Here is a 15,956-nt window from a genome sequence, read left to right as displayed (position 1 = left end):
TGCTCCAAATACATTGTAGGATGGGCAGAAGCCTTTAGCCTTCCTCTCCTAAAGTAAGTGAAAAATCAACTTTTCTTTCATTTCATCTGTATCTTTAGTTTTCTGGATCCTGCTTATGCTGCCCACCCCAACTCCCAAGTTCATTATTGTGTTGACAAAATACCACACAAGGCAGTAGTCTGAAGGGATCCTGTTCCTCAAGCAAGAACTATAAGGTCCTGTATCTATACAAGAGTGAAATTGAAATGTATCAGAGCCTTTGCATTGAAGAATAACAGTACTCTACCCAAACAGACCCAAGAGTAGAAGTAAACACATATAACCCTACAATCTGTGTGGACAAAACAATTTTTCCCAGTAACAGCATGGATATTGATGGAAGATCAAACTGAATTATCACTGGCTGCAAGAAAATTAACAAGATTTAAAATAGATTACGTTTCTCCTACCCCTGCCAGGAAATATGTTTCCCAACTAGAAAAAGGAAAAAACAGTTGATTTTGTATCTACTTAGTAGAAAGTACTTTCTTAACTGGTTTCTACTTCTTGATTCACACCTTTTTTCCCCCATCTCCCAAAACATGATGTGAAAGTCACTGACTTCCCCTTGTCAGACCAGCATGAATTCTTAAAACACATCTGTAAGAGCAGTACAAATTATTTACTAGACAAAGTGTCATATCTGGATGGGTCGAGTTTTTATATTAGTAAGAAATGTTCTATTTAAAATGCTCAGTCCTGATGAGAAAGACCTAAGAGACCAACCACACTGTCCAACCTGTGGCATCCATACAGTGAAGCTGCCAGCAGTGCAGGTTTTACTCAGAATTACCCAACCTCTAGATACATCAAGCTTCCACAAATCAAGAGCACCAAAGTTATTAAAGCAGGTTTCTATGAGGAGTTCATGTCCTGCTAGTTTCAAACAGTGAAGCTAGCAGTCAGGAACTTAAATCTAGATTTCTTCATTATTATTATTACCAAAGACTTAAACTTAGGATATTTGAAATTCTTTGTCATGCTCTTTTTTTTAAAAAATATATTTTCTACACATTTAAATGGGATTTTATGAATTATATGACTGCAACTTGCTTTCAGGAGACAGGTTTTAAGCCACAAAATTTTAGTGAATCATTCAGCTGAAATTTTTGTTACAAATAGTGGTGCACATACACTTAACTAAGTATGTGAATCACTCCACATGGCAAGTAAGCCTACTCACACAAGTACAAGTAGATTGCTGCTTTAATGTTTGCCGTAGAAAGAGTAGAGCCAAAAATCTGCAGCTTTGTAAAGTTCAAGTAAGGCATCACCACGAACATTTCTTAATCAAACCTAGAACAGTACATGTAACTTAGCAAATAGATTTTAATACTGCACTAACACAAATCTGCAGATTTGACTAAGAAACTACTCTGACACAAGGCCATGTACTGAAGGCGGTCTTTCGGATTTTCAGACAGTGGTACTAAGTATTACAGAAAATGGACTGAGGCTTTAAATTCCTTAACTCAGTATCTTAATTGATACTGTCCATGTCATCAACTGCTAGAGCCAGACCCCAGTTTTGAGAACTCTTTCCTTATGGAAAGGTGGACTACTCCCACCTGGGAGTGCCAGGCTGCCCAGCTGCACAGGAGGAAGTAAAGCACTGGGCCCACATCCCTCCCTTACATGATAGCTATCACATCAGGTGCTTGGCATATGCAGAGCAAGACACCATGTTTTTGGGGAGGAAGAGAAGAGGCAACTGTTACTAGAATAGTCTCTGTAATCTCTGTTGGTTATTTCCAATATGACTAAATGAGAAAGACTAAGCTCACCACAGGTAAGAGAGAGCCAATGATGACCAAATTAGAGCAAAGCATGAACGTTCCTGCAACATATGCACAAGCTGACACTTGCCAGCATCCTGATACTAAGGGCATCCCCACCCCAATATGAAACCATTAGGGTGGTAATTTGTACCTCACCCAATATATGGTCCACTTCAGAGGAAAATGAAACCTAAAGCTATGGATCTCATCTACAACATCTACAGTAAGCAAGAATAAGAGTGGAGCAAAGAGAGAACAAGCCTGCCCCCCCCCCATCTCTCTGCTTTACTGATGTTATTTGGTACTAGAAACACATTAGCAGATAAAGAATAACTTGAGCCTTTAAAAAGTTCTGGCATTGCCTGATCCTGTCTTGCACTTCCGCATTCTTGTAACAGAGTTGACTGCCCGGAGGTCCTATGTAAGAACAGAGTTGTTAAGTAATATGGGAAGAAGCAAGCAATGTTAATCAGTAATCAGATTAACAGCTGACGGAACAGGCACTCAAGAGTTTCAGGTATGAAATATTCATCTGTTTCATCATTCAGAAATTTCTGAAATTGCAAATTACCAACTTCCCACGTAAGCAGTGAGGTGATGCTATGGTCATGTTGCAAGTTCCAGTCACGTGCTACTGACTTGAACATGCAAGCATGGGAAGAGGAAACCATCCCGTTACATTTGATAATATCCATGCTCTAAAGGGACATTGTTAGATCAGGCTTCCCACTCACTGAGATACTTGAGTAATAACAACCCATTTGCATATACAGATTCAGCTATTATATCATTGTAATGATACCCAGGCTAGAGAGGCCATCGCTGAGGAGCTCAACAGACTCATTAGAAAGTTAAGTGAATACCTGAATTGAGTTTCTCCATGAGCAGCTGCCGTACCTCAACACCTCGTGGTTATAAACAGCTCTGCCTTGACTGGAGGGCCTTTCTGCTCCCCTTTAAACAAAGGCTGCCTCAGGCCACACTCAACAGTCTGTGAAATACTTGTGAGAATAGCAGCAAGGGGAGGAGATGCGGTCCAAGACACCCAACCACATTTCCCCTTGAAGAACGTGCTCCCCTCCAGGAAGCGTCAGTAGCTGAGAGCAGCTCTGGTCTCTTCTTGCCTGCCCTGCCGGGCTTCCTGCACAGCTGCCCTGCAGAAACTCACCCCCCGGGGAAAAGCCCAGGGAAAACGTAGGCACAGCCACGTGCTTCATAAGCCATCTAGCAGCTTTAGAAACTAATATGAAGCAGCCAGTTATTTTGACCTGCGTGATAGCGCACGCTGCTCGCTCTGTCATCCATTTCCTCCTGGCTAAGCTGGCTGGCTATCAGCATGGAGCCAACAGTTGCGGTTTCTGAGAAGTCAGCCCTTACACCACAGGACACGTGAATGCTCAGAAGCAGTCAGCAGCCTGTCCAGACCATGCTGTCATCCAGATATTAATGCAAATGGCACAACTGGGCAACAGCTTGTCCCTGTAGGTTCTGCATGTGCAGACTACCCCCTCGCTGGCATCTATGAACACTTCCCACTCTGTCCATTGAACAGCTCACCAGCCAAGACAACTAGTTTCCACGAGGCCTTGGACTTTCACCTCAGTACACACAGAGCAAGAGGGAAGGCCCTCAAAGAGAGCTCCTGCTGTCACCTGAAGCTTGCAACTGGCCAGCCTCCTTTTCCAAGTGTGAACAAGGACATTAAGTCTCCTAGAGCAACTCCAGCTGCATTTGCAAGAAGCAGGCAGAGTACTGACAAAGTAGTCGGGGAAAGCAGGGAAAGTTATCTTTCATCATGCTAACCTCAGAGACCCTGCTCTACCAAGGAGATACACGCTCAGCGGTGAAACATCTCGCGATAACCCCTCAAAACTGGGTTATACTGTAGCAACATTTCCCCTTTCAAGAGAGTGGAGAGAAGCATGCAGAAAAGCAGGTGAGAAGAAACAACACAGGAAAATTTAAGACTTTGTAAAACTGCCCATACAGAACAAATAAAGTATGAGACATCTCCCCCTTCTCTCCAAACCCCTCATCCCAACTGCTCATCTACAAGCATAGCGCTTAAAAACAGATTTTCAGTTCTACAAAGTAAGTGGTCACGTTTCATTTGTCATGTAAAGCTGGAAGTTACAGTACGCTAGTTCTCATCGTCCATCAGGGACACAAGCTGTATTTTACCATGCCAAGTTTTGCTTGAGCCAGTGCACACACACACATTTGTGCACCTCTTAGGGAAGCTATATCCCTACAAAGAACACAACTGGGTTAATATTAAGAGACCTGTTGACAGTGGAACCGATGTTTCAACAAATTGTGAGAAGTTAAGTTTTGTTTACATTTGTAACCTACTAAGACAAGATACATCCTTAATACTCAAAAACATACATTACTACACAGTTCCTCTATAAAGCACATCTCATCCAAACTTCAAGGAACGGGTTTCCTTTGTTATATTTTAGAACTACAGACATGTAACTGAAAGGAGAAGAATGTCTTTGCAGCAGATTGCAAGAGGCTTTCATGATCTTCAGGAAAATTTAACCCAAGTGAATGAATCTGTTCACTTTTCTTGGCTCAGTGTTCCCAAATGCTGCTTCCAAGTTATTTTTTAATTTCATCTTTGAGACGAAAAGGATTTAGAGAAAGCTGAATCACCAAAAGTTGTTTACAATACCAAGGGCAACTCCATGTTACTCCTGTAAATACTGAAAGGTAGGGATGAAAAAGTGGCCAATAAATACCATGCTTGGGTAACAGGAACAGGAAACTCAGTACATAGTTCTGAGAGCAGTGAGGTTAAGAAAGGAAAGTCTGAAAAGCCACAGGAGTGGACAGGACACAAGAGAAAGCAAGAAAAAAAAATAAGAAAAAAAGCAGACACTAGAAAAGAGTAAAATAAAAACCTCAAGCAGATGGGGAACTGAAAGAACAGGAAGGTAACCCACAGGATCAAAGGTACATTCTCTGGGAATATTCCAATTTAGGGACAAATATCACCATTAACTTCCAGTTGGCTGCTTGGGCTGGGCTCAGTTTTTAGTTATTCCTGGTACTGATTATTAATGTCAGATGAAAAATGGGTCTGAGGAGGCAAAGTCGTCTGCAAAGCAACTGCGACCACACCACCAATACATATAACCATCGCACCTCACAAGCCATTTCCTGATGTGCAGAAGCACGGGTAGGAACCCCAGATGGGAAGTCCTTCCTGCATTAGCAACAGATGGGAATTAGGATTAATATGCCACTGGAATTCTTGTCATGGATACAGTGCTACACAGGTAACAGCTGACAAACTGCCCACCACACTTCATCTGCCCCAGCTATGCTCCTCAACCTCCTCTGCCTTGACTGTAGATGAACACTGGATGGGCTCTTATAGTTCGGTTTGGGATCACTGGTCTGCACCCCCCTCTTCCTCAGCAGCTCAGGAAGGTAGACTCTTGGTCTGTAATGCTGCTGGTCGCATGAAGGCACCATCCACAAAGATCTAGGCACAGGGAAGTTTCACAGAAGCTCAGCAATTTCCCCAGGATGACAATTCAACACTCAGTAATCCTATCACAGATTAAAGAGGAAATTGCAATTTGTGACCTCCTGCAAAACTCTTTCAAACTTACAGCTTTTGTTCATTCACCAGCAGCCCTGAGCTGAGAGCATGACCTTCAATGTAAAGAACTGAACGTACCTAAGATCAGTGGCTCTTACAGCTGCAACATGCAAGACCTCAGGGAAAGCACACAGTTTGAATTCAGCATGGGTTTTCCTCCAACCCCAGTAACAGACATTCCCCAAATACAGACCCTTCAAAATACTGTTCGGAGACTGTGCCAAATTCTGCTCTTAGAAACCATGTCAGATGACCTTGCACAGTCCTGGAAATAAATGTCTTCTTCCATTACTTAACAGAGCGCATGAGTACCAACACTGCCCCTACAGCACTGTTACTTCTGCAGAAAAGACACTGTTTCAGCTCAAATGCATACCTCACTCCAGAGAGTTAGCCTGGTTTAGTGAGTCTGCTGAGCAGCAACTAAAAAAAAAAATAAATCTGTGCATTCATCTGGGGACAGATGTTCACAACAGAAAGACCTGTAAGTTTAAAATACAGCTGCACCCATCGCAGCCCTCTTTCCCCTTCCTGTCTTTATTTTCACCAGAGGCTATGGCCCACGCAGCAGAACCAGTGGAAAAGAGCACGTGTTTGGCTGCGTCAGCAAGACACAGGACCAGGATCTCTGCTTCAGCAGCTGACAACGGGGGTGGAAGCTAAGCTGCCAGTCCCTGAACTTCAGGATAAGGAGGAACATTTATTTATACATTTCACTCATACCTACTGCAAAGACAGTAGCTGCCAGTCCGGGGTGAAATGCAGAGTCCCTCCTACAACACAAAGATAACATAGTTTATCTGAGCACGTCTAGAGTGTGCTACAAATGCAAAGTGTATTTACTTTGCAGTTCTTTCACTAGGGTTCAAGCAAACATGTACCACACTATGCCTGCCTCAAGCTAAAAGCATGCCTGGCTATTGTGGTTCAGAAACTGCAAGTCGACTCATAATTCTTTGAGCTCTCGGTCAGCCTGAGGGTCTCACAGGCCTAGTGGTCAATTTGTGACAGGATTAAGTGTATAAACCTAAAGACCTAGCTGGGGTGCACAGGAACAGGACAAAGATGGGAAATAGCTTCTGAGTCCATGCTAAGGTGAGCCTATGCCACTGATGAAACTTCCCCTTGGGAAACTCAAGATCTACTGTTATTCTCAAGTCACTTTTGAAAAATGCATCAAAAATTGTCTATGGTAGTAACGAACAGTCATGAAAATCCTACAAAGTGCAACCCTAGAAGCAAAACAACTGTCCAAGTGCACAACAAACATCTTTGAAACAACCTGAAGTCTGCCCCAAACATCTCTTCACACCTGCTCTGTAAAGCATCTTTGGTTTGACCATGTACTTCTGCAGATTTTGCAGAAATTACTTCAGCTGTTCCAAACTTGGAAGAAGACATCATTAATGGTCACTGGGCTCTTATTTTAAGCAGGTGTTTTAAAGCCTTGCAGTTCACATTGGCAGATACTTAGAATTAGGCTTAGTCACTTCCTTAAAGCAACCTGTGGGGACATTAGCAGAACTATAAGCTACAGAGAAATATGATTACTATTTAGACGTGCATGAAGTCTATAACAGCCTACACCAGTTTCTGCACTTTATCATTTAATTTAATTCTCTGTCTAGAAAGCTGGTATGCAGCTATGCTAGCACTGCTTGAATCTCATACCATCATGAAAGACGAGCCATGAAGTATTGCTTTTAATCTGCATAAACAGGGACTTTATAAAGTACTGTGATGACAAACGATGCATCAATCCTGCAGCTGGGAAGACTATTTCAACTGCTCGATCCTGTTTGCTACAGATGGATAAGGACATTCATGCATTTCTCTCAATATCACTTGGGGGCTTAGTTAAGGTTACTCTCATTCCTTTAACCAGCTTTCTGAAGTCTCTGCACTTCCAGAATCAGTCATCTATAACCATACTAGTGTCTGCAAGGAAGGGTGTGCTACCAGTATGTTCTCTCAACCTTAACTCCTGTGCAACAGCATCACAGTTTCCTCTCCTTGACAAGCAGTGAGAACCAGCCAGCAGAACTCCCATATAATGAAGCAGACTCTCATTGCACCCAGGGCTGACTAATACCTTATCTGTTTCTCTTCAAAGAGCAGGGTCAGAGAAGCATATCTTCTATTTCAACACATTATAACAGAGAAAAATACAGTTTTAAGAATTCACCTAATTTTGTCCCTTCAAAGAGGGGGAAAAAAAAGGAGCAAGGGAGGGAGGGAAGACTGCAGTACAGCAGATAATCATGCTATCTCATGCCTTCAAGGCCACTCCAATAAGCTGGCAGAAATAAATGCTGGATGTAATTCTCTGAGATAGCACTACTTGGAACATATTCCTCCACAGAGCACTGAGAGCCAGAAGTAAACACCAACTGGTCCCCAGCTTCACCTTTCTCTGTCCCTTTACATCTGTACATCGATTCCTATCCCTTCCTACCTCCAGCTTGCTTCCTTTACTGTACTTCTGATATCCAAACAGACTCTGAAGATGCAAGCAGAGATCACAAACTTCGCACAGGCATCCACATCCAATCTGCAGTTTCTAGAACCTCCTAAGGGCCAAAATGGATCTTGCAAAGAATGGCAATTGCATGCATAGGACCATAAACCCTTCAGGAACATTGTGAGGACTTGGGACCACAGTATAAGGGCTTGAAGAGATCAGCTGGTGAGGAAGATACAATCTCATCTAGGATCTCATACAGCCAAGTAAAGAGACTTTAAGAGGGTGGCACAACTTTCCCATAAAGTACTTGGCTATGTCATGCCCCTTCCTAGCAGAATTACTTTCTGCATCCAATGTTCATCAATGGCCATGCTTTATGAAATTTAACAAGCAACACAGGGAAGAGCTGCTACAGCATTCAGGTCTTGTTCTGCCTCCACATGTGCCCTGGTTTTCAGCTAGGATAGAGTTAATTTTCACAAGAAGCTAGTACAGACATAGCCAGGACAGGTGACCCAAACTAGCCAAAGGGGTATTCCATACCACATGACTTCATGCTCAGCATAAAAAGGGGCTAGTAGGGAAGGAGCAGCAGCTCCTGGGGGTCAGGTCATGTCACTGGGTGAGCAAATTGCATTGTGTGTCACCCGGTTTATAAGTACTGTTGTTGTTATTTTCCTCTTTGCTGTCCCAGTAAACTGTCCTAATCCCAACCCACAAGTTTTACCTTTGTCTTCCGATTCTCCTCCCCATCCCACCGAGGGGGAGAGGAGTGAGTGAGCAGCCGCGTGGTGCTCAGCTGCTGGTTGGGGCTAAACCACAACAACATGCAACAACAAACTCCACAAGTGCTGGAAATCACACCACAGCACTCCCTCTTGTAGGAACATGTTCCTATACAGGACAGATGGACCTGTGGGGAGAGAAGCTGCAGTTCCCAGTTTATGGCATCACCTTACTACTGTCTCACCTGCAAGTCCCAGTGTTAGGCTGACAGAGTAGTCCTGACTAAAGCGCTACCTGCCAGGAACAGACACAGCACAACAGATTCAGTAGCAGCTACTGTGAGAGAAATAGTTACCAACGCCACTGTACAGTAGAAAGCACTCACACCTCAATGAATTGTTGTAGTAGGCACCTCAGATAACATCACCATTGTCCTATGCTAAAGCATGCAGCTCTCTTATTGTCTAGTGGCTTTTGTGGTTTCTAGTGAAAAGTTGCCCTTAAAAGTATTCAATGTAAGTTATTTTTAAGGGGAGGAAAGAAAGGAAAGAGTGTTCAAATTTATCCACAAAAGCCACAGACTATTATTCTAGGTTATGGTATTTGCTTTGTCATTCCTCAGGACATCTCAAGTGTAAGGGTAACATACCAAATAACACTAGATTTCACTGTGCTTGTGTCCTGAAATAGTTACACAGTAAGGCAGAAGGTTGTAAGTGCATCAAGGCCTAACATGGAGCTTCTCTGAGCAATCAAATGAACAAACTCTGACACCCTTTTACACAAAGACTATTGGCTGATGAACTACTCCAGGAAAAAATCTGCCTTTTGGCAGAAATCTCGAGATACATAACAAATAGGAATGTATGTATCATCACTGAACAGATCCTTTATCATTAACCCCCAAAGTAACTGGAGAGCAGCTGCTGCCAAACTTAAAAATTCATTGTGAATTTAGGGCTCTAGCCTTAAATGGCAGCGATGAGCAAACATTAGCAATCGAATAATTACAGAAGTGTCAGGCTGAAGGGAATCTCCCATATACTACCACTTCATGCCCCTGGGCTGAGACACACTTGAGAACATCTCATACCTCTGTCCAACCTGACCTCAAACTCCAAGTAGCCTATTTCAAGGTTACTTTATCTTTACAGCTTGAGTCCAGCACAAGACCACAAAGATGATTAAAGGACCACAACATCCTTCATGTGAGGAGAGGCTGCAAGAGCTGGAACTCTTCAGCCTGGATGTTTACCTGATGGGAGGGAATGAAAAAGCAGAGTCAAGACTCTTCCTCGTAGCGCCCACTGACAGGACAAGAGGCAGTGGGTACAAACTGAAATACATGAAATTCCATCTGAACACAAGAAAACAATTTGTTACTCATGGTGGTCAAACACTAAAACAGGTTTCTCAGAGAGGTTGTGAAGTCTACACCTGAACAGACATTCAACACCTGACCGGACATGGTCTCCTGCTTTATTTGACCATGCTTCAGCAGGGAGGTTGGACTAGATGATCTCAAGAGGTCCCTTCCAACCCATATGATTCTGTGATATGCTCTCAAGTTTCATTCGTGGTTTCACCAGTGCAACAGAAGAAAGCCAGAAAGTTAATTCAATTCCTTGACATGTACAGGAGGAAGAATGATAACAGCTTATGCTGTTTCTGTTATGCCATTTCCCTCCCAACAAAAGCTCACTGCCTTGGTCTCTGGCATCTCTCAATCAGCCCCTCACTAGGTGGAGTAACATTCCAGCTTTTCCTCATCTACAAGGCTCCAGCAAAATTCTCATCTTCCTTCTAACTGCTCTCTGTCCTCCATATTCACCACGTGCTTCCTTGCACCCGCTTCTGACCCTCCTATTTTGCAAGAAGTTTGCTGGTACTCATCTTCCTTTCCTTCTTGTCCATTTCAGCGCATGAGAGCTCTGCTCACCAAGGCTGCACTTGCCCTTCAACAGCATGGTTCTCAGCTGCCGCTACATTGAGTTATCACCTTAGCAATCTCAGGCAGATGTTGACTTCCCCAGGTTTTTCCCTGCAAGAGTTTGCCTGGGTACAGAAAGCTCAAAGCCACTGATTCATTAGTAAATGCTTTGGAAACATCAACTTTTAAAGCAGGAAATTTGAAATTTTTCCAGACAACATAGGTAGGGGCTGAAATAAACTGGAGAAGTTGAAATGTGCATAATACAAAACAGATGTCAATTGAGCTTTGAGAGCACAGAAGGAAGATAAAGGTCATTCACTCCAACTGTGCAGCACAGACTCCCAACTGCCCAATGCACACAGCACAGCATAGTGTGGTATCACAAGCCAAACAAGAGGGTTTAAGTAGCAGGCTGGTCACTGTGCCCTGGCTGGTGACTATAGCCTGCCAGACTTGAGCATTTCCATGCCCTTAGCGCAGTTATTGTATAGCCTGAAAAACTTCTCCACAGATAACAGGAGTGCCTGCAAACAGAAACCTTCATGCCCTCTGTAGTTTGCCAGGATTGAGAAACTGTACAAGTAAAAACGCCCCATCTACAAGAGCAAGAGTCAGTGTCAGCACACAGTTCTCAACAAGGCTAGATGAGTGCTTCCTTGTTTCTAAATTCATACTAAACTAATAAAAATTAAAATAGCTTTCAGTGTGTGATGTCTGGGGGTGTCATGTTCCCATGATGCACTAAACAAACCACAGCCTAACAGCTGCACTAAAGGCAACACCCTGAGCAGGGCCAGTGTGCAGGCTCTGGAAAGGTATTTGCCCTCACAGTGTCCTGTGTCATATGCTCCATTAGCTCAGGATTCAGCTATTAGGAAACTGAAGTTCGGTCATTTTTGCATGAGCCTTAGTTTTCAATGTGTGCTGACACTGCTTTTAGAAGTACTGCTGAACACGTGTGGAGATAAGTACTTCCCAGAGGAAGACACCCAGACCATTTCAAACATGGTCATAAATTTTCTCTGCTAAGTGCTGGAGGAATTGAGGGTTGCCTCACTTGGGAAAAGTTCACAGTCTGCTGTAGAGAATGTACTTAACCGAGACCTTTTAAGAGCTCCTGACTTCAAAGCATTCATCTAAAATCCTAACAATGAAGTCCTGGGAGCAGAGCACAGGCTGTGTTTCTCTATGGGAGAGGTCTGTTCTCACAAACACTCTTACTTTAGCCACTCATACTGAGGTTGGCTGCAAACAAACTATAAGGCAGATATTGATTTTTTTATTACCAACCAAGAAGAAAGTTTTCAGTTTCACCAAAAAAAGGAACTATGTACACCTGGGGTTGTCTTGTCTTCAGAGGAAGTATGAGAAACATTTGCATTTGAGGCCATTCACAAGACTTGGTCTGTAGAATCACACAATGAAAGAGATCACCTAGTCATTATTTCCCACATAGAGGTAGGATCTGATACATTCACACATATACTTTTGCCATGAAACCACTTGTTGAAGTGAAGGAGGAGAGCCAGGTCAGCTTAATACAATTCATTGACTGCATCCAACAAAGAGAGTGGAAGCCACTCTTTAGATGACAAGGCTCTGCATTCAGCACACCCCTGCCAACAGATATGCTTCCCCAGCATAAAAATCAGATTTTGGGTGCTTCTCTTTGTCAAACACAGCTTCTCTCTAAAGAGAGAAGCAGATGATCCAGAGTGGTTTCTAGGTGATCCATTCCCACGCCTGTCCCCTTCCCCTCAAATCCTCTTTGATTTTTAATGAGCCCAAAACAAGGAAGATGAGTGAAAGCCACTTGGCTACCTGAAACCGCCCACTACAGCCAGTCCATCTAATGAATGACACTCACACCTCCCGCTCCACCTTCAGCCCAGGAAGCAAGAGTCTTTCTTCTGCCCCATCTTGTGCTTTGTGCACTCAGAATGCAGCAAGCCAGAAGAGACTGGCGAGAGCTGGCTCTGGGAGGAGATTTCAGGAACAACATCCCTTTGTACTCTTACACACTTTTCAGCTACACTACAACTTACTCCTACTCTGGCCTAAAATAACTCTGACAGTCCTCAGGTATGTTAAGTAAAACCATTAACACTAGTAATCCAGGCAGATGATGTTCAGATGTCCCTAACTTTGAATATATATTTAAAATAAATAAAATATTGATGCCATGCTGTAGACCCAAGTTTGGAGGAAAACAGTAACTAAACTTTTACTTTTGTCAGAGGGTGTCAGAAAAGCTAACTTAATCTCTGGTCCATTTTATTCTTCAGAGTACAAAAGCTCAGCCACTGTTTTTATGTCCTCTTCCAGGCTGAAAACAAAGGAGCCAGACTACTTTACCGCTAGGTTATCCATTGGGAAATCAAGACATTTTAGGGGTCTTTGAAAGGGAAATGCAAACTTTAGTTTATGCGGGCTTTTAAAAGGTACTAGGAAACATCTGTTGTGACCTGGTTACCTGAGAATGCCATCTTCAGCACAATCTCTTTTTTCAGGTGGACTGTTTTGGCCAAGATCGTGAGTTTCAAAATTTATTGCTACTGCACCGTTGTTATCCTGGCATTAAGCACCTTTATGCGCACAACACCAGACACACTGGAAGACTGCACTGCCTCATTTATGTCACTAAATACAGATAAATCTTAATCCAAGATACAACCACAGGACTCCAATCCTGCTAAGGCTGACAAAGAACACTATAACCCTAAGTACAGCAGCGTCACAAAAACTTCCTGACCTGCAAGATTCCCTGGAGCTCTCCACCTTCTTTTCAACAGAAACTATGAGAAAGGAGTACCACACACTCCTTCAGAGTTTGGGAAAGTTCAGACTTAATTAAAATTCAGTACATTGGGCTTCTGCAGGCTCCAGCTGTTAATACTTCTGCACTAGTAAGTCTTTAAAGATACTCAGTTTTTATTTTTGATTTGCATTCAAAACCAGACACCTAAGATAACCTTCAAATTCAAAAATTCTCTGAGAGTTACTGGTCATCTCTCCTGAATTAGGGACCAATTGACCAGGCATAGAAAAATTGGCTTGCAAAACTTCCTAGTTTACAAGGGTTGTGCAATTTGCTTTAGTTTTCTATTTCACTAAAATGCATTACCAGTGTTAAAATAAGGATAAACAATATCACATATCTCCCTCTTCCAACCCCTGACCAGGAAGCGGAACTCCACAGCTGCTACCTTACCTTCTGAAATAGCCTTCCTGACAGCTGCAAGGTAAGCATCAGGCTCATCATCATTTGTGAGTTCTTGCCACTGAGACCAGTCCTTGAAAAAGGTCAAATAGTCATCACAGTCTGTAACACCGCAGAACAGCTTGACTACTTTGTATGGGGGCCATAAAGCTTCCTGAAGGCTCTGAAGGACATGAGGGAGATAAAAACTCTGCACCAGCTCAGCAGATAGCAAAAGAACGATGCTCCGACTTCTGTTGAACAAGTCCAGCTCCTGGTGGGAGATGGCAGACTTGCCTTCCAGCTGGTAGCTCAGAATCCGATGCTTTCGAACGTGCCGAGTAAAGAGGAAGAGGTTCTGGAGGTACTGACACCATTCAGTGGCGTCACTTGCATACACAATCAGCACATCATATCCTCCTGGGGTTCCTGTACAGGTGCAAGATGATCACAGGGAGGAGAATTAAATTCAAAGCAAGAGCTGACCCACAGCTTTGCAGCAAAAAACCCACAAGGCTGTCCCTATAATTCATGTCAGAAGCTCCAAAGAACTTCAAAAGAACAGTAGATATACTCAAAGTGTTCACAGCCACAGAGCAATTCTAAGGGTGGTTGAACTCCTACTTGCATTTACCCCACTAAAATTTAAGTAGTTTTTTCATTCTCAAAAACCCTCCTATGAGGAAGGGGATTTCCTATGTAGTTTCAAGTGAAACAAACCACATGCAGAGATTGACAGATTTAAAGCATGCCGACAGGAAAAAAACCCACAAAAACCCAATTTCTAAAACAATCCAGCTTGAAAAAGGGAGATCACCTTTGTGTATGAAGTGAAATCATTTTAGGCAACTATAGGGTCTCTGCAACACAACTGCAGACCATTACATGCGCAAGCAGAATATACACTAAAATAAGAAATATACACTAAAGTATAAGAATTATATACCTAAAATAAGAAAGGCCTTTATTTAAATGAGGTCTCACAACGCTTACAGGAAGTCACTATGGCTTCCATGGGGTTAGACATTTGCTCTCATTGCAGCAGAAAGTAAACTGCCTCCAAAGTGCGCGTGCAACTGAAGAGTACACCAGTCCCAGTGCTTGCAGCACAGCAATTCTATCAAACACTTTGCAAGCCTGTGTTAGAGTCCTTCCCCCAGAACTGTCATACAAAGGTTTCCCAACCATTTTCGCATGACAAGCCCTCAGAGGGTGAGAACAAATACAATAGTGGTGGCCATAACACAGCCCAAAATACGCTTGCCAAACTTGACTTATTCCATAATTCTCTCCTACCTACACAGTCCTGCATTTCTGTGCTCTGGAATGAAAGAACTTTTAAATTGTTTACAGCTTGCTAAGATCACATGCAGATTGATCCAGTATGACAATATGTACTGCTCTCCCACCAATCTCAAGAAAAAGTCTAACCATAATTTTCTCATTTACCTATGAAATGTTTACCCAAATTTGAGGATTATGACTCTGGTCTCATAGTAAATTTCAGTACTGAGCATTTCAAAGCTTATTAGCAAATTGTTGTTTTCTAATTCCTATTTGATTCTTTAAAAGTGTCAGCATTTCCAGCCCATCTCCATCCAGAAGCAAGCAAATGCAGATTTTTCTAATTAAAGTAGAAGGCAATGCCTAAAATTTGGCATGCCAAAAAGAGCATCTGCAGAGAGTGAATTTACCAGAATTGAAGGTGACAGTTTTGCATTATCTTATTAAAATTCAACCAAAATTGAACAGCCTCCAAAGACTCCATTCTGCCACCTTCCCCAGAACCTTCAGTAAGAAACAAAGGCTGAAATCTTGTCTGGGGTACCGTACCCCAGCTCTAAACCACACAATTACCAACTTTAAATTGTAGCTGAGCAGAAGTGGTACAGTTGAGAAAGTGAAGCGTGGAGATGTGCTCTGTGCTCACCCAATAGCATTATGGTTACCTGCATAAAGGGAAAGTCTCTAGCAGTGAAAGGATGATGTCCTAGCTCTGGAGAACAAGGGCACTGCAGTTCAGCAGTATTCACTAGGATGGCTGCATGTTTCTGTGTGAATACAGCTCCTGTAGCCCAGATGGAGGCTTGCAGGAGACGGCATTCTCAATGGAGGGGATCCAGCAAACTCATAAAGCAGACAGACACAAAGCCTTGGGACCTTTAAGCTAGGAGTGCGGAACTGCTGTGAAAAAAAGATGGCTT

At 42.9% G+C, this 15,956-nt stretch overlaps 1 protein-coding gene across 6 annotated transcripts in view; it reads right to left on the bottom strand.

Moving 5' to 3' along the window:
- The window catches only part of PIK3AP1 (phosphoinositide-3-kinase adaptor protein 1), a 46,491-nt gene that overhangs the window by 26,199 nt on the left and 4,336 nt on the right, over window positions 1-15,956 (bottom strand). For 3 of the 6 annotated variants that reach the window (XM_054831825.1, XM_054831823.1, XM_054831828.1), the window contains exon 2: window positions 13,765-14,181. The exons of 2 other annotated variants lie outside the window; for them this stretch is intronic. In XM_054831825.1, the coding sequence (XP_054687800.1) occupies window positions 13,765-14,181 (417 nt within the window). Of the gene's footprint in view, window positions 1-2,680; window positions 2,789-13,764; window positions 14,182-15,956 lie in introns of those variants that run through there. One more of the 6 variants, XM_054831826.1, reaches the window with a different exon arrangement.

Source organism: Grus americana, chromosome 7, assembly GCF_028858705.1.
Source record: "Grus americana isolate bGruAme1 chromosome 7, bGruAme1.mat, whole genome shotgun sequence".
NCBI lineage: Eukaryota > Metazoa > Chordata > Aves > Gruiformes > Gruidae > Grus > Grus americana.
Note: the sequence above shows the minus strand (reverse complement) of the source record. Positions and strands in the feature narration are given on the sequence as shown.